Source organism: Palaemon carinicauda, chromosome 3 (assembly GCF_036898095.1).
Source record: "Palaemon carinicauda isolate YSFRI2023 chromosome 3, ASM3689809v2, whole genome shotgun sequence".
Taxonomy (NCBI): Eukaryota; Metazoa; Arthropoda; class Malacostraca; order Decapoda; family Palaemonidae; genus Palaemon; species Palaemon carinicauda.
Window position 1 is genome coordinate 31,570,496 of NC_090727.1, and position 24,035 is coordinate 31,594,530.

General features: G+C 38.9%; 1 protein-coding gene across 6 annotated transcripts in view; it reads right to left on the minus strand.

Annotated features, from left to right (window-relative positions):
* Positions 1-21,200, minus strand: part of LOC137638236 (lachesin-like) — a 47,854-nt gene extending 26,654 nt beyond the window's left edge. For 2 of the 6 annotated variants that reach the window (XM_068370308.1, XM_068370307.1), the window contains exons 1-4: positions 21,066-21,200; positions 18,981-19,136; positions 8,445-8,486; positions 6,616-6,992 (exon numbers count right to left, since the gene is read on the minus strand). In XM_068370308.1, coding sequence (XP_068226409.1) covers positions 6,616-6,992; positions 8,445-8,486; positions 18,981-19,136; positions 21,066-21,174 — 684 coding nt within the window. In that variant the 5' untranslated portion in view covers positions 21,175-21,200. The remainder of the gene's footprint in view (positions 1-6,615; positions 6,993-8,444; positions 8,487-18,980; positions 19,137-21,065) is intronic. The other 4 variants (XM_068370309.1, XM_068370310.1, XM_068370312.1 and 1 more) reach the window with 4 other exon arrangements.
* Positions 21,201-24,035: the final 2,835 nt, after the last annotated feature.

The following is a 24,035-nucleotide window of genomic DNA, read 5'->3' on the forward strand; positions in this document are numbered from 1 at the left end:
CAGGGGGCTGATTCTCTAGGAGCTGTCAAACGGTGCAATAACCTATAACATGACAAGACCTCAACTAATACCCTTATTCCAAGTGCACTCTAGGAACAAATTGACCCCCTGACCAAACAATAAATTGCGGAAGACTGACGACCAATCCCCACATACAACCATAACTAAACAAGTTCCAAGAGAAAGAAAAGGGTATTAGGAAAAAGGGAACATAGGGGTAGATCACTCACCTACTATCGCATTCGCTGCCACGAATGGACCCAACGTATAACAGTCCTCATAGAGAGTCTGAACATGATTTAAATAATGAGATGCGAAAACGGAGTTACTTCTCCAAAAAGTCGTATCCATCAAACTTTGCAGAGAACGGTTCTGTTTAAAAGTCACAGAAGTTGCAACCGCTCTGATTTCATGTGTCTTCACCTTGAGAAGCCTCTGATCTGCCTCATCACACTGGACGTGAGCCTCTCTAATTAAAAGCCTAATGAAAAAGGATAAGGCATTCTTTGACATGGGCAGTGAAGGTTTTCAAACTGCACACCACAGAGCATCTGAGTTGCCTCTCAAACTCTTAGTCCTGTCCAAATAGAGCCGTAATGCTCTTACAGGGCAGAGCACTTTCTCCAACTCGTCTCCCACCACATCATAGAGGTTAGGAATCTCGAAAGATTTCAGCCATGGGCGGGAAGGATTTTCATTCTTGGTCAAAAATCCCAACTGTAAGGAGCATATGCCTTTTCCATCCCAGAAACCAATGTTCCTGCTTAAGGCATGAACTTCACTCACCCTTTTAGCAGTGGCTAAACTAACCAGAAACAGTGTTTTCAGGGTTAGATCCTTAAACGCGGGCGAGTGTAAAGGCTCAAATCTGTCACTCATGAGAAATTAAAGAACTACGTCAAAGTTCCAGGCAAGCGATTCTGGTTGTCTTTTCTTTGAGGTATCAAAAGACTTAAGCAGATCCTGCAGGTCCTTATTATTGGAGAGGTCCAAGTTCCAGTGCCTCAAAACCATAGCCAACATACTTCTGTAACCTTTGATTGTAGAGGACGGGAAGTTATGCTTATTTCTGAGGTCTGGGAAGAAATCTGCCATCTGAGTTATAGAGGTACTGGATGAAGAAACCGAATTAGCTCTACACCATTCTTGGAACAACTCCCACTTGGACTGATACACTTTGATGGTAGAAGACCTCCTTGCTCTCGCAATAGCTTTGGCTGCCTTCTTCGAAAAGCCTCTAGCTCTTGAGAGTTTTTCGATAGTCTGAAGACAGTCAGGCGTAGAGCCCGGAGGTTTAGGTGGTTTCGAGCCAAGTGAGGTTGTCTGAGAAGATCTGGTCTTAAGGGAAGGCTTCTTGGGAAATCTATCATCAATTCCAGTACCTCTGGAAACCAGCTTCTTGACGGCCAGAACGGAGCTATCAGTCATCCTGGTTCCTTCATGGGACACGAACTTCTGTATCACCTTGTAAAGAATCTTGAACGGTGGGAATGCATACACATCCATGTGTGACCAATTCGTCAGGAAAGCATCTATGTGCATGGCTTCGGGATCCGGTGCCGGTGCCGGTGAACAGTAGAACTCCAGTCTCTTCGTCTTTGCGGTTGCAAAAAGATCTACGAGAGGACGACCCCATAACTGCCACAGACTCTTGCAGACCTCTGGGTATAACATCCATTCTGTGGGGAGAACCTGATCCTCCTGCTGAGTCTGTCTGCCTATATGAGAAGAGGTCTCGCTATCTCGTACAGAGTCCATGAGTGGGTCCCGCCATGCTTCGCTATATAAGCTAGAGCTGTGGTGCTGTCTGCATAGATTTGGACTACTTTGCCCAGGATCTGCTCTTCGAAACCTTTGAGGGCCAGTTGTATTGCCAAAAGCTCCTTTTGGTTTATGTGGAGAGTTTTTTGTTCTATCGTCCACAGACCCGAGAGCTCCTTCTTCCCTAATGTTGCTCCCCACCCCGAGTTTGAGGCATCGGAAAACAACAAGAGGTCTGGGCTCTTCTGATGCAAAGACAGGCCTTCCTTCAGTCTGTACTTGCTGTTCCACCACTGAAGATGTGACTTTAAGGAATTCGTGATGGGAATCCTTTCCCTGTCGAGACTGTCCCCTTTTTTCCAATGCCAATTGAGGTGAAACTGAAGGGGGGGTAAATGTAACCTCCCCAGAGTCACGAACTTCTCCAATGATGAGAGAGTCCCTAGAAGGATCATCCATTCCCTTACTGAACTGACGTCCTTCTTTATAAAAGCTCGAAGTTTTAGGAGTGCTGTTTGGATCCTCACAGGCGACGGAAAAACCTGAAAACTCTGACTGTGAATCGCCATCCCCAAATAAAGAATCTCCTGGGATGGAGTCAGCTGTGATTTCTTCGAACTCACCAGGAGTCCCAGTTCCTTGGTCAATTCCAGTGTCATTCTCAGGTCCTTCAAACAGCAATTGGCTGAGGTGGCTCTTATAAGCCAATCCTCCAGGTACAGGGAGGCCCTGATTCTCCTTGAATGCAGCATGCTTACAACATTCAGTATGATCTTGGTGAACAATAGAGGAGCTGTGCTGAGACCGAAACATAAGGCTCTGAATTGGAAGACCTAGTTTCCGTACATGAATCTCAGATAACGTCTGCAGCTGGGATGTATTGGAATATTGAAGTAGGCGTCCTGGAGGTCTAATGAGACCATCCAATCGCCATTCCTTACCGCCGCCAGAACCGTCTTCTGCGTCTCCATGGTAAATGTTGTGTTCTGGACGTAACGATTTAGAACACTTACGTCCAGAACTAGTCTCCATTCTCCTGAACTCTTGGGAACTAAGAAAAGCCGGTTGTAAAACCCCGGAGATGTTAAATCCTGTACCCTTTCTATTGCTCGCTTCTCCAGTAACAGAGACCTCTGAAGCTGCATGGCCTGCCTCTTTGGTCCCTCCTTGTATCTGGGTGAAAGATCCATCAGATCTGTGACTAGTGGAGGATTTGAAAAAAATGGAATTTTGTATGGCCCCTTCAACACTAGGACGGACCAAGGGTCCGCTCCATTCTTCTCCCAGGCCTTCTAGAAGTAATTCAGCCTGGCCCCTACTGCTGTCTGAAGGATAGGGCAGTCAGACTACCTCGGCCGGTCTTGGCTCCTCTCTTCTTAGGTTTCCTCCCGTCGGATCTGAAGGAACTCCTTCTGGTAGGTTTACCACGAAAGGGCTGAGAGGGTCGTACCCCAGAGGTATTTTCCTTTGGTTTACGGGACAAAAAAGAAGAAGGTAGAACTTTCCTGGCCGTATTGGCCACTAGATCATGCGTAGCCTTTTGGGTAAGAGTTGTAGCAACTTCCCCTACCAACTCTTGTGGGAAGAGAGTAGATGACAGTGGAGAGAATAGCAATTCCGATCTCTGGTAAGGGGAAACTCCCGCTGAGAGAAAGGAACACAGAGTGGTCCTCTTCTTAATCACTCCAGCCGTGAACAGAGCAGCTAACTCGTTAGAGCCATCCCTCACACCCTTGTCCATACAGGACATCAAATGAATAAGGCCACTAGTGTCCGTGCCTTTCATTTCAGAGACCTTTTTGCCTAAGGCTCTCAAAGACCAGTCTAAATAATTAAAAACTTCAAAAGGCCCTGAACAAGCCTTTAAGTAAATGGTCCTGGACAAGCCTTTAAGTAAATGGTCAAACTCTATCCTCGACCAACATACTTTCGTTTTCCTCAAGGCCAGACGACGAGAAGAATCCACCAGGCTCGAGAAATCTCCCTGGGCAGAGGCAGGAACTCCCAAGCCCAGAACTTCCCCTGTCTCATACCAAACACTGGATTTGGAAGCCAATCTTGCGGATGGAAAAGCAAAGCCCGTTTTGCCAAGAGTCCTCCTAGAATCCATCCAAGAACCCATCAATTTTAAGACTCGTTTAGAAGAGCGTGAGAGCACCATCTTAGTAAAAATAGGCACTTTAGTAGCCTTCCCCAGGGTAAACTTCGATGGGAGAGAACGAGGAGCCACAGGGGTAAAGTGGTCAGGAAAAAGTCCTGTGAAAATTAACATCAATTTCTTAAGATCTACAGAATGTTGATAATGTTTCTCTTCTTCCTCTTCCGAAATAGCTTCCAATGGTTCGTCCATGTCAGATGCCTCCTCCGGTTCATCTTCTGGCAGTGCAGCTGTTGCTGCAGCCTGAACCGAAGGGTCAGTGTCGGAATGAGAACGCTTACTCAGTTCAAAAACTTCTTCTATTGGGCGATCAATAGTTTTTCGTTTAAAATCGCCTGTAGTCTAGGAAACAGCATCCAACTGAAGTGGAGAGGTCGAGGTTGACTGGTGTGTGATGCCATGAATGGACTGACGCCTAGCGTCCGCTTGCTGTTGACGCTGACGCTCTATGCCGTCATGAATTAACTGGCGAGAGCCGTCGCGTGGACGCCTATCGTCCACTTGCTGTTGACGCTGATGCTCCATCGCATCATAAGTAGACTTCCGAGAGCCGTCACGGGGACGCATTGCGTCCACTTGTCGCCGGCGCTATTCCTCATCTCGTTCGTAACCACCCTGGTCTAGATGAACGTCAACGCTTTAGGCAGAAAAATGTTCAGAAGTTGATTTTTGTCTTGCAACAGCTCCCTGACGCAACCCATCTAAATCAACCTGCCGTTGAGCACTGTGACCCAAAAGCATAGACCACTTAGGATCGCCGGTATGCGATACATTAGACTCCTTTTCTAAAGGGAGATCGCCTTCTATTTCACTATCACAACGCTTCCCACTTTCAGGCAACGAAAGCGTCTGACGGAAGCGGCGGAGCATGAATCGTCACATCAGTAACAGGCATAAGTTCTGAATCAGACTGTCACACATCGACATCTACACCACAGTCAGAGCATTTCGCAGGCCTGCAAGCGTCAGGAGAATGAATAGGCTCAGGCGTATCCCAGGTACCACAGCCTGGTTGACGCGCAGGTGATTCGCGTCGTTGAACGACCGCATGAGACTTCCTTTTGATCGGTCTGGACGCGTGACGCCAGGTCTCGCTACACGAACCTTCATCGGAGGAAAGTGATAACGCACTAACCTCATCTTTTCTATGATGAGGGTGAGCGACCTGTGTTACGCCAGCAGGAACGCTCGAGAGGACGTCTACACGACTGATGAAGCCTCTCGTTCCCTTTTGCCATCCGACATTACTTCTCTCATGGGTTCGGGAGCTTGAAAAAGGTCGTAGGCTTGGCGAACGACAGGATCGTGCAGACATACCCTTCACAACACTAAACACATTCAAAACACTTTTCACATTTCCAGAGGCACGATTTTTCAGCACATTGATCTCGGACAAAATCTGATTTTTATCCGCCGCTAAAGACTCAACTCTTTCACCGAGAGCCTGAATAGCGGTAAACATATCCTTCATAGAAGATTCCTTCGGTTGCTGATCTACCACTACGAGGGAAGGAATAGGATCAATGACATTAGGCAAAGACAAATCAACAGAATGCGATGAACTGCGCCTAACCCTGTCCCTCTCTAATCTTTTAATGTAACGTTCATATGTTACCCACTCGTTATTAGTTAATAAATTGCATTCATCACACCAATCCCCAAAAGAACATGATTTTCCCCTACATTTAATACAAATACTATGAGGGTCCACAGAAGCCTTAGGAAGTCGAGTACAACAACCTTTAACACACTTCCGAATTACAGGGGAGGGGTCGGCCATATCGATAAAGTAAGAGAGAGACTGAAAACATAAAACAAAGGTTAAATTATTTAAGATAACCCAAAACAAAAAGATTTCAAGAGTAAATGAAAAAGAAATCAATTAAGCGAAAGCCCAAACTCAAAAAACGTCCAAAACAGAGTAAGTTAACGAGACAGAATTTCCATAGTACAGCCAGCAATGGCGGCAGGAGAAGATCTTAAGGGTTTGGTATAGTTCTACCAAAACACTGCAAGGGCGCTAGTGTACACCTGGCATATCTGCAATAGCCGCGAGATTTTGAATTTTCTGCCAGGCGTCTAGAGACTTTAGCTATTCTTATATAACCCGCGGGTAAGTTTTATATTTAAAAATGACCAATTCTGAACCGGTTCTAGTGATAATTGATGAAGACAATGTCCCCATATTTTCTTTGATTATTACGCACGTGCTTGGACTATTACACGCAAGTTAATACTGACACTTAGATTTTTATTTGTGTCAAAAATTGTAAGTAACTGTTGACAAAAATTTATCTTTTCTGCTGTTTTTAGCAATTATGGAGATCGACGATCATCTTAATAAATTTATTACAAAACCTTAACACTGGAATCTCAGACATTGCACAAAAGATGTCTTTCTTAAATCTAATGTAAGGTAGCGATTATGAAATGAACGATCTAAAACCCTATTAGCTACGTAGGTTACTGTTGAAAGAACAGGCTACGACTATATTTTTGAAATGATTTAAACACCTCTTACCAAAAACCAAATCTGTCCTAAAACAATTATGACATTTCTAAGTTTCCAGACATGTTGGCTAACAAATCCCCATCATGAAAGGTGGGATTTCTATAAAAATTAGTAAAAATTTAAGGCAAAAATGTTAAAGAAAAAAAAACTCAGACTCAATAATTCCTGAGTAGTTCAAACTCACCTCTTCTTCCATAACTCCAGATGGAAGACGTCCATCTTGTTTGGACCACCTGATGGTTGGCATGGGGTTACCTTGGGCTTCGCATTCAAGTCTGACACTGTCTCCTTTGTGGACACGCTGTTCTCCCTCGGTGACGGCTTTGATTTTGGGAGCGTATTCCACTTCAATTTGGTGGGTCAAAATTACTGGAGGGGTACTCTCCAACTGACAGATGTAGGCACCAGCATCAGCTTTCTTGATGCCAGAGATTTCCAGCTTGTTGTGACTAATCTTGTACCGCTTGTCGCGGTTCACTTTGACGTTGTCAACGAAGAGCAGCTTCTCCCTCTGGGTGCTAGTTGCCTCCTTTTTGATGATTAGCGCGTAAGGGGCTGAAACTGAACATGATTAAAACCTGATTAATATGGAGTGAGGATTAGTTAAGGTTTGCAAATTCCTAAATAATTTCCTACAGAAGGCCACTTCAATTTTGGCAAATTTTAAGAAGATGAAGCTAACGAAGAGTAACTGCGTTTCATCAGTGGTCTAAAACCGAGGCATTTGTGTGTGGTAAAGGTAAATGACAACAGTGTAATATTTCAGAGTTCATTAACAATTCACTAGCTTTCATTATTTAAATACCTAGATGCAAATCAAGGGACTTACTTGAAAATCATGCCAACATATTTCAGTGGACAGCATTAGCTTTCTCCAAAAATGCATAGCATTTGCTTCATTACAATATAATTACAATACCCATACCTAAATAAAACATACATTGAAATGCTTTTGCAGCACCAAAAAGCACCACCATTAATGGCGAGAGAATGTATAGCCACTCATGTCTTTCTCCTCGGTACCAAACAGAGAGCATAACTTGTGCTTTCCGTTTCATTCTGAGCATGCAGATTCTAATATTCGAGTGGCCATGCTCCCCTTACAAGTGGACATGCACAACCTCGTTTTGCTGGTGCATTTCCTGATAATAACTTTAACATATACTGCAAACATGCTAAACAGCAAGACATTTCCTGACTAACCAACTGTTTGGGCAGTAATGAGAGCGCATCTTCAATCAGTACAAAATATCAGAATATGTTTGTGATTGTGACGACCAATTGAATTCATGCAAATACAGTAAACCTCGAAGTGTCGGAAATAATTGGTCATTACCCATAAACCGTGCAGGTATCAATAGTAAACTCCTTATGTATACAATTATTTCAACCATCCTTCAAGCAAGAAAACAACAACAATAAATGTTTTGATAACGAACCGTGCTAGAAATTCTGACGAAATATTTTTCCTTTCGTGTACCAATCGTGCAAATTCATTGACATTTACATGCTCCATTTACCTCAGTACTCATGCATCAGCACAGTTTTCTGATAATCTTTTACAACTATTATTGCCAGAAATGCATAAATATTTTCCTTATAAACTCTATTGCAAACAGGCCAAGTCTTCACAATTAACTGATATAGAGAATTTCCTTGTCTTAGCTAATGTGCAAATACTGTTTCAAGCAACATAATCAAATTACATTACGGATACACTACTACACCAATGCATTTCAATACAGCTTCTTTTGTACCACAGAAAGGTACAGGAAACCATCTGTCTGAAGGAATGCATACAAAGAGAGCATATAAGTCGTCTACCAACTTTCCGTGTGATAATAAAGATATATGAGGCTGTTTTAGATATGTGTTACATGCACTACTCGGTGTGATCTAGGCAGTAATTGTAATCCTTGTTCAGAGACGAAGTACTGTGTGTTCTCTTTGCAAGGCATGGCAGAAACAGGTTTTGTGTTAGGCGAAACTTCCCATATTTTGTCTTCAACTTACCGGGTTCGAAATCCGGTGTAGTCGCTTGATCACCTTCCCGTCCTGATGATTCAAGCAAATTGGATTTGAAAGTTTACCTGAGCCTTGATATACACTTTTCAATGTTTTAACATAATCTGTATCAGTCCTATGACACCTTTACATGCCTTTCTTGGGTTGCGTGGTATATGAACACTTGAAACCCTCAGTATATCATTATGTGGGGTTGCCGAAAAGAAAATATGCAAATGCTAATTGAAGTACAGTACAAGCAATACCTAAGAAAACATAATTACTGTCATTTGTAAATGTACTTACTGTATATATTCCTACAGGTTGTCTAAAGCCCTGTCCACACGATCGAGCATGCCCGACGGGCAAACAGTGATACCAGACCACAATAGTTAGTAAGAATGAGGGTTAATGACGTCAGAAGCGGGAAAACCACAGACAGGGATCTGGCATCATACAGTGTTGCCAGATCCCTGCCTTTAGTTTTCCCACTTCTGACGTCATCAACCCTCATTTTCACTAACTATTGTGGCCTGGTATCACTGTTTGCCCGTAGGGTATGCTCGATCGTGTGGACAGGGCTTAAGAAAACATAATTACTGTCATTTGTAAATGTACATACTGTATATATGCCTACAGGTTGTCTTAGGCATCTAAAACTGAAGTCAGAAAAGAAGAGAAACTGTATATAACGATGCTTCATGCATGAACTATCATATGTTGCTGAGAATTAGGATTTAATGAATTTTGGCTATATAACCCAGCACTAGGACTGGGAAGGACATTCATTGTTGAGGTGCAATTGAACCAACCCCCTTAATTGCAACCAAGTAAAAGTTGAACGAGGTCGGGCAGTAATTTGGAAGCAAGAACCACGTTCCCTTTCATTCAGTTTTCTTGCGTTATTTATGTGTTCGACATTCTTGATTTTAATTTAAAGTCATCCAACGCTCGAAGATCAAATAACACGCTGGTGAAATGATAAGTTTAGTAACTTGGAAACGTTCCGGTAAATTTGAGTTTATATATATATTTACTTACTTTTAGACTAACTTAGTATCTGTAATAAATGCTCAACGAACTTAGTTTTTTATTTACAACTTAGCTAATAAGTACAGGTATTTTGTTTTACTCAATCACAACCAAATACTTTTTTCAGTGTTGAAATTAGTATAAAATATTACCCAGCCAAAAAATTCATTAGTAATATGGCATCGACACGAAAATCACTTATCTCCTGGTAACCAATTAAATTTCTAATAAGATTTCAGTAAACAAAAATTTAGATTTTCAATAGGCCATTCCAATAACTTTACAGTAAAATAAGTACCTAATAATAACTGTTAGAAATTGTTTTATAACGTCATTTAATCTCAAAAGGATTTTCAAGGTATGCATACCGTTATATATTCTCATCTTGTGAACTGGCATCTGCTTATAATATATGGTAGTATTATCTTCCTTATGGAGAAACTAATTAACTTCCTCGAGTCAATGATGCGTAAAACAAAAAGGTTTCATCATAAAAATAAAAATGAATGCTAAGTTCAAATAATTCTTACTTTTGAGTTACTTAGTATTTTCAAATTTGAATCCCAACTTAGTCTTCGTTTTTAATTCAATTTCTTAATCTACCGCTTTTCTGATAACTTCAACGCTTAATCTACCGTTTTTCTGATAACTTCAACGCTTAATCTACCGCTTTTCTGATAACGCTTAATCTACCGTTTTTCTGATAACTTCAACGCTTAATCTACCGCTTTTCTGATAACTTCAATGCTTAATCTACCGCTTTTCTGATAACTTCAACGCTTAATCTACCGCTTTTCTGATAACTTCAACGCTTAATCTACCGCTTTTCTGATAACTTCAACGCTTAATCTACAGCTTTTTTGATAACTTCAACGCTTAATCTACCGCTTTTCTGATAACTTCAATGCTTAATCTACCGCTTTTCTGATAACTTCAATGCTTAATCTACCGCTTTTCTGATAACTTCAACGTTTAATATACAGCTTTTCTGATAACTTCAACGTTTAATATACCGCTTTTCTGATAACTTCAACACTGAATCCACTGCATTTTTTATAACTTCAACGCTTAATCTACAGATTTTCTGATAACTTCAACGCTTAATCTACCGCTTTTCTGATAACTTCAACGTTTAATATACCGCTTTTCTGATAACTTCAACGTTTAACATACCGCTTTTCTGATAACTTCAACGCTGAATCCACTGCATTTTTGATAACTTCAACGGTTAATATACGACTTTTCTCATAACGTTAATACTTTTTAATAAAGTTGTTTAATCTACCTCTGTTCTGATAACTTCAACGGTTAATCTACCACTTTTCTCACAACTTCAATGCTTAATCTACTGCTTTTCTCATAACTTCAACGGTTAATCTACTGCTTTTCTCATAACTTCAACGCTTAATTTACTGCTTTCTTATAACTTCAACGCTTAATCTACTGCTTTTCTCATAACTTCAACGCTTAATTTACTGCTTTCTTATAACTTCAACGCTTAATTTACCGCTTTTCTCATAACTTCAACGGTTAATCTACTGCTTTTCTCATAATTTCAACGGTTAATCTACCACTTTTCTCATAAATTCAAAAAGGCAAAAGTTCCAAGAAGGAAGACCTAAGGGCAACAAGACTAGTCTAATTCAGAGAAGAACTACAAAATAAGAATACATTACAGTACTGTACCTGCATTACTACAGTGCATGGCATAAACAATATGCAAATAAAATTCTCTAAGATTCAGATTGTATTCGATGTAAAACTTTTTTCCGCAGAAATAGTAATCTATGGTTATCTTAGGATACGTCCCTGATTATACACGATATCTTCGGATAGTTGTTCCGGGGGTTAGAATCCCATGATACCTGACGGTAATTCTCTTATATCAATCGCAGAAATATTAAACAGTAGAAAGTTGCTGGAGGGAACTTCCATCAGGACGACAGGGCTCGAGGCCAAAAATAGATTTTTCCTACGTCAAAATCCCTTTTAACGTACTTGCATACATGTCTCTGTTTGGGAATGTTTTCCTCTGTTAGAACAGAAAACTGTAAATTATAGTGTATCCCAATTTATGATGAACTTACTTAAAATTCCGTATTCAGTTTCACCCACTATAATTTTGGTTAGCTGCTGTGTCCTTTTACACACTTTTAACCCTTTTACCCGCAGGGTCTTGGGAAATTTCCAACCCTTAACCCCCAAAGGGGTTATTTTTTCCCCAGCACATTTTGCAGTATATTTTTTTTTTTAAATTGCTCTAACAGCCTTAATTTTTGTCATAGAGAGGTCAGGTTGGTCTCACTCTCTTGGAAAATGCCTGAATTTTCTCGAAAAATTATCAAAAATATGAAAAAAAAAAATTTTATAAAATTTTTTTGCAAGGACGTACCGGTACGTCCATGGGGGTAAAAGGATGAGTTTTTTTAAACGTACCAGTACGTCCTTTGGGGGTAAAAGGGTTAACAGCATTTTGCTATCCTGTAACTATGTTGCTTTTAGTACAAAAGTACTGCTTGCACACTTCCATCAGTGTTTTTGGCACTCCATCTTTGAATGCTATGCTAATCGGATTTTGTTATAAGTAAGAATTTTATCCCTACATAGTTCCTTGTAACAACCAATGCGCTATATTTAGCAATGTTCATGTTATGACTAAATATACTGGCCCTTACTGTGTTTGTGTGAAAAATATAAAAAATACTGTAAACTGTTTTGAATTGTTAAAAATATTATGCTGTATCCACAAATCTCTTTTGGTCGCTGTATGCCCAATGGATTACTGTATTGTTACACATTAATGACTACGAAATCCAACAATAGAGGTCACATCGATAGACTAAACAAGGTAGAAGAAAATGCTTTGTGGAATGGGCATGCATAATACTACGATTCCGGCAGAATAGAAAGGAACGCAACTCTCATTCTGGATGCGACAAAGTAAACGACTCGTTTCAAAACTATTTTGGGGACAAAAAATTACCCCGACAAGGGTATGGGCTCTTTAAAGGGGAAATTCGTGCTTCTTAAACGGTAAATTCTATTCAGCAAGCATATGTAAATTGTTGCGTATGTGTACTGTATATACATATACATTACATCAATGTTATGTATAAAGTCACGTATACATACGCCCACAATTATATCATTCATTAGGAGGGTATGGAAGTTACAACTTTGAAAATTTCAAGTAGACAGGAAATGTTTTGGGTTGCCAGAGGATAAGGAAAAACTCATGAGACGAGGTAATGGGATAACAGGACGCTGCAGTTAGGGACTGAGCACATGTGATGTGTAAGCAGGTTTTCTGGATACTGTATTTGGAAATGATATGGGACTGCTGAAACATACTAGGCCAAGAGGAGCTTAAAAATGACAGGAAAGAACTTAAGTTTTTTTTGAGGTTGATGAATGAGGTAATTAAGGGGTACCACAGGAGTTAGAGAACTATCAGATAAGATCCAAGAAAGTAGACTGAGGTGGTATGGTCATGTCATGAAAAGAAATGATCAGTATATTGGGAGGAAAGTGATGGAAATGGAGGTACAGGGAACGAGAAGGAGACCAAAGCGAAGGTGGATGGACTGTATCAAGGATGACCTTCGATCAAAGGGATTAACCGGTGATGAAGTGAGGGACAGAGGTAGATGGAGAAAGCTGGCCAGAAACATCGACCCCACGTAGAAGTGGGAAAAGATGCAGACAAAGAAGAAGATACTTTGATATATCCATTAACTATCTATAATCTGAAGAAGTGGATGAGGTACTGAGTTGATGAACTGTTACCAAAGGCCATTAGGAGATCTATCAGAAGGTCCTCATATTACAAACATCTGACTTATGAAAATTCGGAGATGCAAATGAACCTAACTGAAATAATATATCTCAGGTGTTTTATCAAAAGTTCATAATGAAACATAGTAATAAAAGCATTTCATATAATTCAAGGAGCCTTTGTATATCAGCGGCCAGTTCCTCCTGTGTGGGCTGAAAATGGATATCAACTAACCTAAACTTTCCCCGCCTAACCTTAAGGGGCGCTAACACTCCACTGCGACCCCCCTTAAACTGCCATCTTCTAAGTAGGCCGTCATCATACATATAGGTGGCCGCTATCATGCATACACCCCTAATTCAATGCAGTGAGCAAGACGACTTTTGCTATATAAAACAGGACTATGTCTTAGTCATACGAGTTAGGTGAAGCCTACCGTAGACCAAAATTTAACAACGTACACTTCTCGGAACCTATTAAGTTTGTAACTTGAGGACTTCTGTAGTGTTAATAAGAAGATATGTATGGAGGAAGAATGGAACTTTTAACTGGAAATGAATAAAATAATTGTTCTAAAGTGTAGAGGCTGAAAACCAATTACACGGAGAGAAAATAACCAAATTCGAATAAAAAGAAAATGTTTATAGAATAAAACAAGGTACAAAAGAAAAAAAAAATACATACGAAGGAATCTTTGATAATTGGATTATCGTATGACTAAAAGAAACAAAAACTAAAAACAGGAAGGAGGAAGAATGGATGGCAGGAAAGTAAATGATGATAAAAAAAAAAAAAGAATAAGTGAATAATTTCAGAATATGAAATTATCCAAGACATAAATGATGGATTCTCGAACTAAGAAAACTTGCAGGTATAGACTGCCATAGAAAGACCTTAGACAGACGCTGGTGGAAGGACACGTCCGAGGCCTTTGTACTGCAGTGGAATAGAAACGGCTGAAGATGATGATGATGAAGTGTATAATTAACCCTTTTACCCCCAGGGTATTTGGAAATTTCCCACCCTTAACCCCCAGGGGGTTATTTTTTTCCAAGCACATTTTGCAGTATATTTTATTTAAATTGCTCTAACAGCCTTAATAGAGAGGTCAGGTTGGTCTCATTCTCTTGGAAAATGCCTGAATTTTCTCAAAAAATTATCAAAAAATATGAAAAACTAATTTTTAAAGCATTTTTTTGCAAGGACGTACCGGTACGTCCATGGGGGTAAAGGGATGGCTTTTGTGAAACGTACCAGTACGTCCTTTGGGGGTAAAAGGGTTAAAGTATGCACAGAAGTGGAAAGTCGGTATAACGAGGGTATATAAAAAAAAAAAACCGATATAGCATCCAGGAGATGGGGGACATTCTTAGGTTAGGACACAGGCATTTGACCTACTCTACTACAGGAGGGATATTCATTCCGGATGGGGGGAAGGGTTTACATAAAATTAGTAATCATTTACATCACGATATGTGGAAAAAAGAAGCGTGTAATTCTATACACATACCTTTATCCTTGCCTTTGGCAGACAAAAAATTAGAAGTAAAGATAAAAAATGAATTACTCGGAAAAAATTTACAATATCGTTTTTCTAAAATATACAAAAAATTATTTATATATATATATATATATAAATATACGTAATTTATACATTTAAATACATTTCATAGCTCACAAAAGAACGGAGAATTCCCTTCAGAAAAAGAACCTTGCAAGATGATGAAATCAATTATGTGATTATTCAGTAAAGAGGAGAAAATATTATTTCATCTTTTAAATTATTTTTTCCCGGGGTTAACTCACCTTTACTTTCGTCTTTGTAAGACGGGGGCAAGTGAAGAAAAGAGGGAGAGAGTAATAAGGGGAATATTATTATTCCTGTTTCCTACTTTAGATTTCAACTAAACAGAACTTTATAGCATACAGCATATTTTCACACAGGCACCCACAAATTTTATTTTATAACATTCATTATAGTTATCCCCTGCATAAAGTTTTTGAGTCCACTTAAGAAATATAAATTTCCAATTTGCGTCTCTTTATCATGAATTGTGCTGAACCCTTTTCTCATAAGGATTTACTCACCTTTACTTTCCCCTTTGTAAGACAGAAAATAAGAGAGAAGACATAGGAAATAATAATGCTGAAAGGTTTACTTTTTTTTCTTTAGAAATATAAGATGCTGTGCGCAAAATACTTACAGAAATTAAATCGGTTTTCTTAGCTAATGTTTAAAATCAACACATTTGTTACTCGCAAGAGCTTTTTGTGAGCGCGGTCATTTTCAAAGACTTGCATAAACTGCTTATCTACTTCAAGTTGTTACTGTACTTAAAATTATTCATATTAATTGTCCATTACTTCTCTTGTAATTTATTTATTTCTTTTCCTCACAGAGCTATTTATTCCTATTGGAGGCCTTGGGCTTATAGCACCCTGCTTTTCCATCTAGGGTTATAGCTTAGCTATTAATAATAATAATAAGAATTTCCGGTGTGATGTGTACGCTTGTTCCGAAAATATTTTTATCCGACGCTAATTTTACGAGCTCCTACGAAGTATCCAACTGACATGTAAATTATGTAGAGGACGCTTGTACTACCATTCAAATTCCTTCTCAGGTTCCTTCCCTTGTGACCTTAGGGTTTTTGGTAACAACTTGGAAATATAGCATAGATGCATTTCATACTTCTAAAAATAAACAATTTCTTTCCAAAGCCCCTTATTTGATATTAGAAGGTTTAGATATCAATCCTTTCATACTTTCATACCTACCATTACTCCAAGACATCAGAATTATAGCCCAATGTGCTGGACTAATTCGTCTTTAAAAATTAGATCATTTATTTGCATTTTGCTAACAAGTAGGCATTCTATAGTGGTATATTTCTTGGAGAAACATAGGCCAACCCCCTTTTTTAAAGTTGTCCTATTAATGACACCAGTCCATCTAACTTGAAACAAATATAGCAAGTCGTCTTAGTATTCTTCAGTAAATTTTCAAACTCCCTTACTCTTCAGGTTTTGCAATGAGGTATATGGCTTACAAGAAACAACAAATTTGGATATAATTTGCATTTTTTCTTACCATACAATCCCGAACCCCTTTGTTATGGAGATATATTTCGTCGACAACCGAAACTAGCCGTAAAACCTACTCGGCAGTAGTTTAATGGGGGGTAGACCAAACACCCCGCTCACACACGCAGTAGCCAACACAAGCCACTTTGCAACTTCAGGCAGGACTTCCAGGAGGTAGTTTCTGGGCTCCCCCCCTTGACTGGAATCCCCGAAGGAACTCAGTCTGCCTCTGCTCTCATTCCTATGTTGAAGCTATAGAAGCGAAGGTGAGCAGGAGTAAAATTTGAGGCCTGCTGGTTCATTCCTATGTTGAAGCTATAGGAACGAAGGTGAGCAGGAGTAAAATTTGAGGCCTGCTGGTTCATTCCTATGTTGAAGCTATAGGAACGAAGGTGAGCAGGAGTAAAATTTGAGGCCTGCTGGTTCATTCCTATGTTGAAGCTATAGGAACGAAGGTGAGCAGAAGTAAAATCTGAGGCCTGCTGGTTCATTCCTATGTTGAAGCTATAGGAATGAAGGTGAGCATAAGTAAAATTTGAGGCCTGCTGGTTCTTTAATATGGTTTTTAAGCCATATAACGTGGAGAACAGACAATGTCCACTCTCATCCTTGCCGAAACAAAAAATGGCTTGTGTTGGCTACTGCATGTGTGAGCAAGGTGGCTAGTCTACACCCCACTAACTATAGTCAATTTTTTTAGTGAGGCAGATTTGCACCGACTCGCAAGGGTGCCCTTTTAACTAAAAATTTCCTGATGGCTGATTGGTTAGACAAGATAATTCTAACCAATCAGATAGCAGAAAAATTTTCCGAGCTAAAAGGACACTGCTGTGAGTTAGTGCAAATGCGGCTCATTAAAAAAAATAGAGTATAGTGGAGAATAGTTACAGCTCGCTTTATAAAAATCTTACGGCTAGTTTCAGCCGTTGCCGAAACATAACTCCATTTTAAAGAGCTTATAGGTTTGTATTTGGTACCACAATTGGCATTGAATGTATCTTTCATTACTAATGCATGTACAGTAGTTTGAATAAGCTTGACTTCACATATCTTAAGAGTCTCTGGTTAAACATACATATATTACAGAAAAATCCCAAACATGTCGTCTGAAAACTTACATACACAGCAAGTGCATTTTGAATATAGGAAAGTAAGCGTGCTTCTATCCAATGGAAATATATAGTTTATAAATGTTTGTCCAAACACATTCGAACAGATGAAGCTAAAGCCATCTTTTAGTACCAAGCAAAGTTTAGGCTTATCTGCTGCAATAACAAAAGAAATATTTTACGTGTGTTTGACTTTGAGGATGTCAAAAAATTCTCAAATAATAATCTACAATCCATTGGGAAAAAGGGAAACTATCATAGCACTTACAATAATAAAACGAAAACTTTATGATTATCTATTGTTTTAACGCAATAACCTTTAATACAATCGCCACAGTATGGACGGTCAACTCATTTTGCAACTGTAACGGTAATATTATCTCTCTCTTTCTCCATAAATATCTTAACACCCTATTTCATCATCATGGAATCTGTAAAATGAATTGATAACCAAACTATAAATAAAAATAATTTTCAAGAATATTCATACCCCAGGCTTTATTATTCAGTGTTTTAGAGAGAGAGAGAGAGAGAGAGAGAGAGAGAGAGAGAGAGAGAGAGAGAGAGAGAGAGAGAGAGAGAGAGAGAGAGAGAGCCTGCCTCCTTGATAATTTAGAAGAATAATAATGATAAAAGTAACGATTGAAAGCCCGCTTATACCATATTAGATATGATGCAAACATGAATATGCTTTTTAGTATGGATGATGACAAACATATGAATTAACACAAATATTAAGATTCTCACAGCGTTAGGCTTGTATTTTGTTGACTATCCTCACATACTAAGGATTTATTCAAAGCAAGATTCAATTTTATTATCTAAGACAAAATTAAAAAGAGTTAAATTTAGTTACATAACTGCGAGTGCAGAAGAGTAAAAATACAACAGGATTCTAATCATTGCAGAGAATATTTCAAGAGCGAGAAAAGGTATACCAAGATAAAAAAAAAAAAAAAAAAAAAAAAAAAAAAAAAATATCTGACAATAGAGACGTAACTCTCCAATGATTTGTCCATGCAGCATAGGGCAAGTCTCTCTTTGCTTATCAGTTGAAGAATAGAGGTCACCATTTAACCCTTTTACCCCCAGGCTCTTTGGAAATTTCCAACCCTTAATCCCCAAGGGGTTATTTTTTCCCCAGCACATTTTGCAGTATATTTTTTTTAAATTGCTCTAACAGCCTTAATTTTTGTCATAGAGAGGTCAGGTTGGTCTCATTCTCTTGGAAAATGACTGATTTTTTTCAAAAAAAATTATCAAAAATAAGAAAAAAAATTTTTTATAGCATTTTTTTGCAAGGACGTACCGGTACTTCCATGGGGGTAAAGGGATGAGTTTTGTGAAACGTACCAGTACGTCCTTTGGGGGTAAAAGGGTTAAGATAAATACGTAATCGAGTGACGGTAATACAGTACCAAAAAGATACGTAGTTACACAGACCCAAAGGTTATTTGCAACTTACTTTTTTTTTTATAAATTCTATAAGTTGAAAACGAGCATTATATTCTTATTACACAAGGCTAGAGCACGCAAGCAACTTACTTTCATTATGTTCGCATGACAGGGTGACTGTACCGCCTTCCTTGACCTTCTGGTGCTGGGGTTCCGCGGTGAATTCCGGAAGACTTCCAGAATAATCGACGTCTTCTTCCGTGTATTCGTAGTCATCGTAAACCGACTCCTGCGGTAACGCTACGGCTGTAACAAAAGAGATAGAGAGTCATTTGGTGTTTTTAAAAATCATTATTGATAAGTCCTCAATGTAACAAAACCATTGCTATTATTATCAACTCATCTACAGCCACTCCCAACGCATGTTTTTATGTTGAATACTCATTTTATAGTTTATGTATGAAAGATCTATTTTAATGTTGTTAATGTTCTTAAAATATTTTATTCTAATTGTTCACTATTTCACTTGTATTTTTTCATTTCCTTTCCTTACTGGGCTATTATTCACTGTTGGAGCCCTTGGACTTATAGTTTCCAGCTTTTCCAACAAGGGATGTAGCTTAACTAGTATAAATACTGTAATAATAATAATAACCTGCATAGCTCCAATTAGGAAAGCAGCCAAATTAAAAAAGAAATAGATATAAAAATAAAATTAAATATCAAAATAAGCAAATTAATTAAAAAAGTGAAGCTCAAGCAAGTACAGTAGGTGCAACAATGGTATTTCAGTCAAGAAACATGCCAAGTGTCATTTTCAAAATATTGCAGAAATTGCAACTGGAAATTGGCAATTATCACTTGCGAGTTATTCGTTGAATATAATAGCTAGGAGCCTTATCTTTAGAAATAGCAGCAATTTTGTACAATACAGTTAACACAAAATATCTTCAATACGATGTGTAGTTTTTTTTTGGCATTTATTGTTGACTCACAGTCTACTCGGAAATTTGAAAACAATATAGATAAGGCATGAAGGGATCAAGATCTACTTTATAATTATAGAGCTAAATTAGATTCTAGTAAAATTATTTATAATATAGCCACCACCACCAGTGCAATCACCAACCTAGTAAATCATTCCGAGCTGGATGTACAGGCTTAACAGCCTCTTCCAGAACATCAACTGTAAGAAACTGTAAACCTAACATAACCCGTTAATTTTATGAGTATTTTCCAACTAGGGCTGTAGCTTAGCAAATAATAATAATAATAATAATAAAAATAAGCCAATAAAAGTTATAAATGCATGTTTGCTGTATTAGAAAACCTAGCTATTATCATTATTATTAGCTAAGCTAAAACCCTTTTTTGAAAGGCAGGATGCTATAAGCCCAAGGGCTCCAACAGGGAAAAATAGCCCAGTGAGGAAAGGAGATAAATAAAGTAACGAACAATTAAAATCAAAATTTTTAATAGTAACATGAAAAATGTTGACAATGGGTTTAGTGAAGTTTTAACTTATGCTGAGGTCAGTTAGCTGATACGCCCTGAAATTTTCCACATTAACAAATTTAAAAGACATTGATAAAAATAATAATCCACTACAAAGGAAAAAAAAATTGCAGAAAAAAGTAAAAAATATTGCTAAACCCCATTTGTAGCCCCCTTTGTCAGTAATATATTAAGGTATATCTAACTATTCATCTGCCCCAAAAATAGATGTAATTTTTAAAGAAAACTGCAGTTTTCTTATAGGAAAAAGTTTCGGAGCCTTTGTACATCAGCGAACAGTTCCTAAAGATAAAGTTTTACTGTATACCCAGCTCCTCCTACATTGATTAAAAATGGACATAAACTAACCTAATCTACTTACCTAATGCCGTATTCTTAGCTAGACATAATAATACATGCAGGTGGCTGCTATCGTACATACACCCCAAAGGTTCTTTAATTAGAAAATGTTATTCATAACGGAACTATAATAAAACCAAAATATTATGAAGGATCAGCTGTCAGATGAACACTTGAAAAATTTCGGTAAATTTTCTATAAAAAAAACAAAAAAAGGATGAGTTTGCATGGACAATGATGGATATTGATGAAAAATAATGAATGAATGAATGAGGGGAAAAATTGATGTTAAACTTAAAGCAGTACGTGACCAACTCTCAAAGTTCATCTTTATCCAATTTTCCCCTTTATTATACCATAAATTAATTTCGAAATAATTACCTGGCTCACACACTTCCATTACTATAGAATCGTCTGACATTATCAATGAATGGCGTAATCTCAGCGACGACATTCTCTCCAGACGAATTTTGGAAATCAGGCAAAACATGGCTGTCAAAACTAAGAGCAAATTGTCGACAGCTGTTTATCATTCTGTTTTTCTCTGTTAATAACTGTTTACACTTCTCTTGTTTGCCCCCAAACACACCACGAAGCTTTCCTGTCATATTGATTAATAATATAATCCTCAAAAACTTATGAATCACGATTTCGGCAAAATAATCAGATCATCCAGCGAGCGACCACGTGGAACCGAGTGTTTGTTTACAATTGTTTGATATCTGACCAGGTTTGACTGGATTATCGTACATAAGACTTAAAATTGTCGTATTTTAACCAAAATTATCGTACACAGTTTCAATACAATTATTAAGGAGTTACATGATTGACTTATTTCAAAATATTCTAGTATAATTGTTTAATTAAACACACACATTTATATACCCAAGGTATGTATCGTACATCGTACTGGACCTAAAATAATCGTACATGTACGATAATTATCGTACGAATGGCACCCCTGTATCTGACGCTGTACGGCGAAGTTGATTGGCCGAAGGCATTATGACGTCATCATTCTGTCTTTCTTGGTTAATAACTGTTTAAACTTCTCTTGTTTGCCCCAAAACACACCACAACGCTTTCCTGTCATACTGATTAATAATATTAATCCTCTAAATTTATCATGAGTAACGATTTCGGCAAAATAATCAGATCATCCAGCGATCAAACACGTGAAACCTAGTGTTTGTTTACAAACTTTTGATGGCTGACGCTGTACGGCGAAGTTGATTGGTCAGGGGCATTATGACGTCAAGTATGCCTGATTGGTCGAAGGCGTTATGACGTCAGGCACCCCTGATTGGTCGAAGGTGTTATGACGTTACGAACATCTTCATTTGATTGAACCATAACCACAGAGAGAGAGAGAGAGAGAGAGAGAGAGAGAGAGAGAGAGAGAGAGAGAGAGAGAGAGAGAGAGATAATGGATTTAAAAAATCCAAACCACTTTTCAATATTTCTCTCCGTTATAAACCTCAATTATATTTCCCTTTATACTAAGTAACTACAAGAGGGGGAAAATGAAAAAGTGTGCACACCTCGAAGGGTCAGTCTGGTGAAAAGAGAGACGGTAAACATCCATCACAAACGTAGGGGGAAATTTTCCTAAGAATTAAGTGTTTATTACGAAGAAAATTACCCTGAAAATTTCAAGGGGGTAAAGGAGGGTCATGGGAGATGTTAGAATGGGTGATTTAGAAGTATTAGATGCCTGGTAGATCTGGATACTTGGACTTTAAAAGCGGAAAGAGGAAGCAAATCTTGAGAGAACAGAGATAAGAATGCTAAGGTGGATTATGGGAATATCACTGTTTGAAAGATTGGAAAATGATGAAATAAGAATGGCAGGTGTAGTAAAAATTACCGAGATGATAAGAGTGTCATGACTGAGATGGTGAGGGCACGTGTTAAGGCTGGATGGTGGGGGAGGGAGTGAGGAGGGCTTACGAGGAACCTGTAAGGGGGAGAAGATCAAGAGGGAGACAGAGAATTAGATGGCGAGATAAGGTGAAGGATGATATGGAGAGAAGAGGTTTGGTGGAAGAGGATGCATCTGATCAAAAACATTGGAGAGAACACATGAGGCAACCGACCCCTTAATGTAGGGATAACGGTGGGGAAGAAGAAGATAAGGTGAAGGATGATATGGAGAGAAGAGGTTTGGTGGAAAAGGATGCCTTTGAAGGAAGGCATTGGAGAGGGCGCATCAGGCAACCGACCCCTTAATGTAGGGATAACGGTGGGGAAGAAGAAGATAAGGTGAAGGATGATATGGAGAGAAGAGGTTAGGTGGAAAAGGATGCCTTTGAAGGAAGGCATTGGAGAGGGCGCATCAGGCAACCGACTCCTTAATGTAGGGATAACGGTGGGGAAGAAGAAGATAAGGCGAAGGATGATATGGAGAGAAGAGGTTTGGTGAAAAAGGATGCCTTTGAAGGAAGGCATTGGAGAGGGCGCACCAGGCAACCGACCCCTTAATGTACGGATAACGGTGGGGAAGAAGATAAGGCGAAGGATGATATGGAGAGAAGAGGTTTGGTGAAAAAGGATGCCTTTGAAGGAAGGCATTGGAGAGGGCGCATCAGGCAACCGACCCCTTAATGTACGGATAACGGTGGGGAAGAAGTAGTAGTTATCTAGCTTCCAAGCGAGCCGTCCATCACATCCGAGGATTTTACAGGACAGATTCCAATGAAAAGGGAATTGCTTCTTGTGGGTTGATGGCATCCTTAGGATCGTAATGGAATACACACAAAGGCCGATTGAATAATCAAATTGCCATAAGATCCCGCGGTATAGTACAGTTACCTCCGCCAACTTAGTTGGAAGGAGGTTATGCTTTCGCCTCTGTTTGTGTGTTTGTTTGTGAACAGCTTCCTGACCACAATTTCAACCGTAGAGTAATGAACTTGCAGGGATTAACTGCTATGTAAAAAGCTGGTAATTATTAAATTTTGGATGATCAAGGTCAAAAGTCAAGCAAAATTGTCCAATTCAAGCAATAAGTCATAAGTTTGGACATCGTTGTCACAGAGACTTCAAACTTGGTTCATATTTGTTTGTATGAAAATTCACGCTAATTGATATATGTTAAGGTCAAAGGTCAAGGTCGAGCAAAAGGTAGAGGAAGAAGCTGCGGCAGTGGAGGCCTACGCTCTACTAAGTGCCCCTCTAGTTTATTTGATGGATTAACGTGTTCGCCTAGCGTGCGCATGGCAGCAAATCGATCCAAGCCTGGTACCGTGAGTTTAAGATGTTTACTGGGGAGGGCATTGTTGTGGTTGGGCACCATGGGGGGGGGGGGGTTGCCCGGCTCTCGTCCTGGTGAGCATCTATTCTGATGCAACT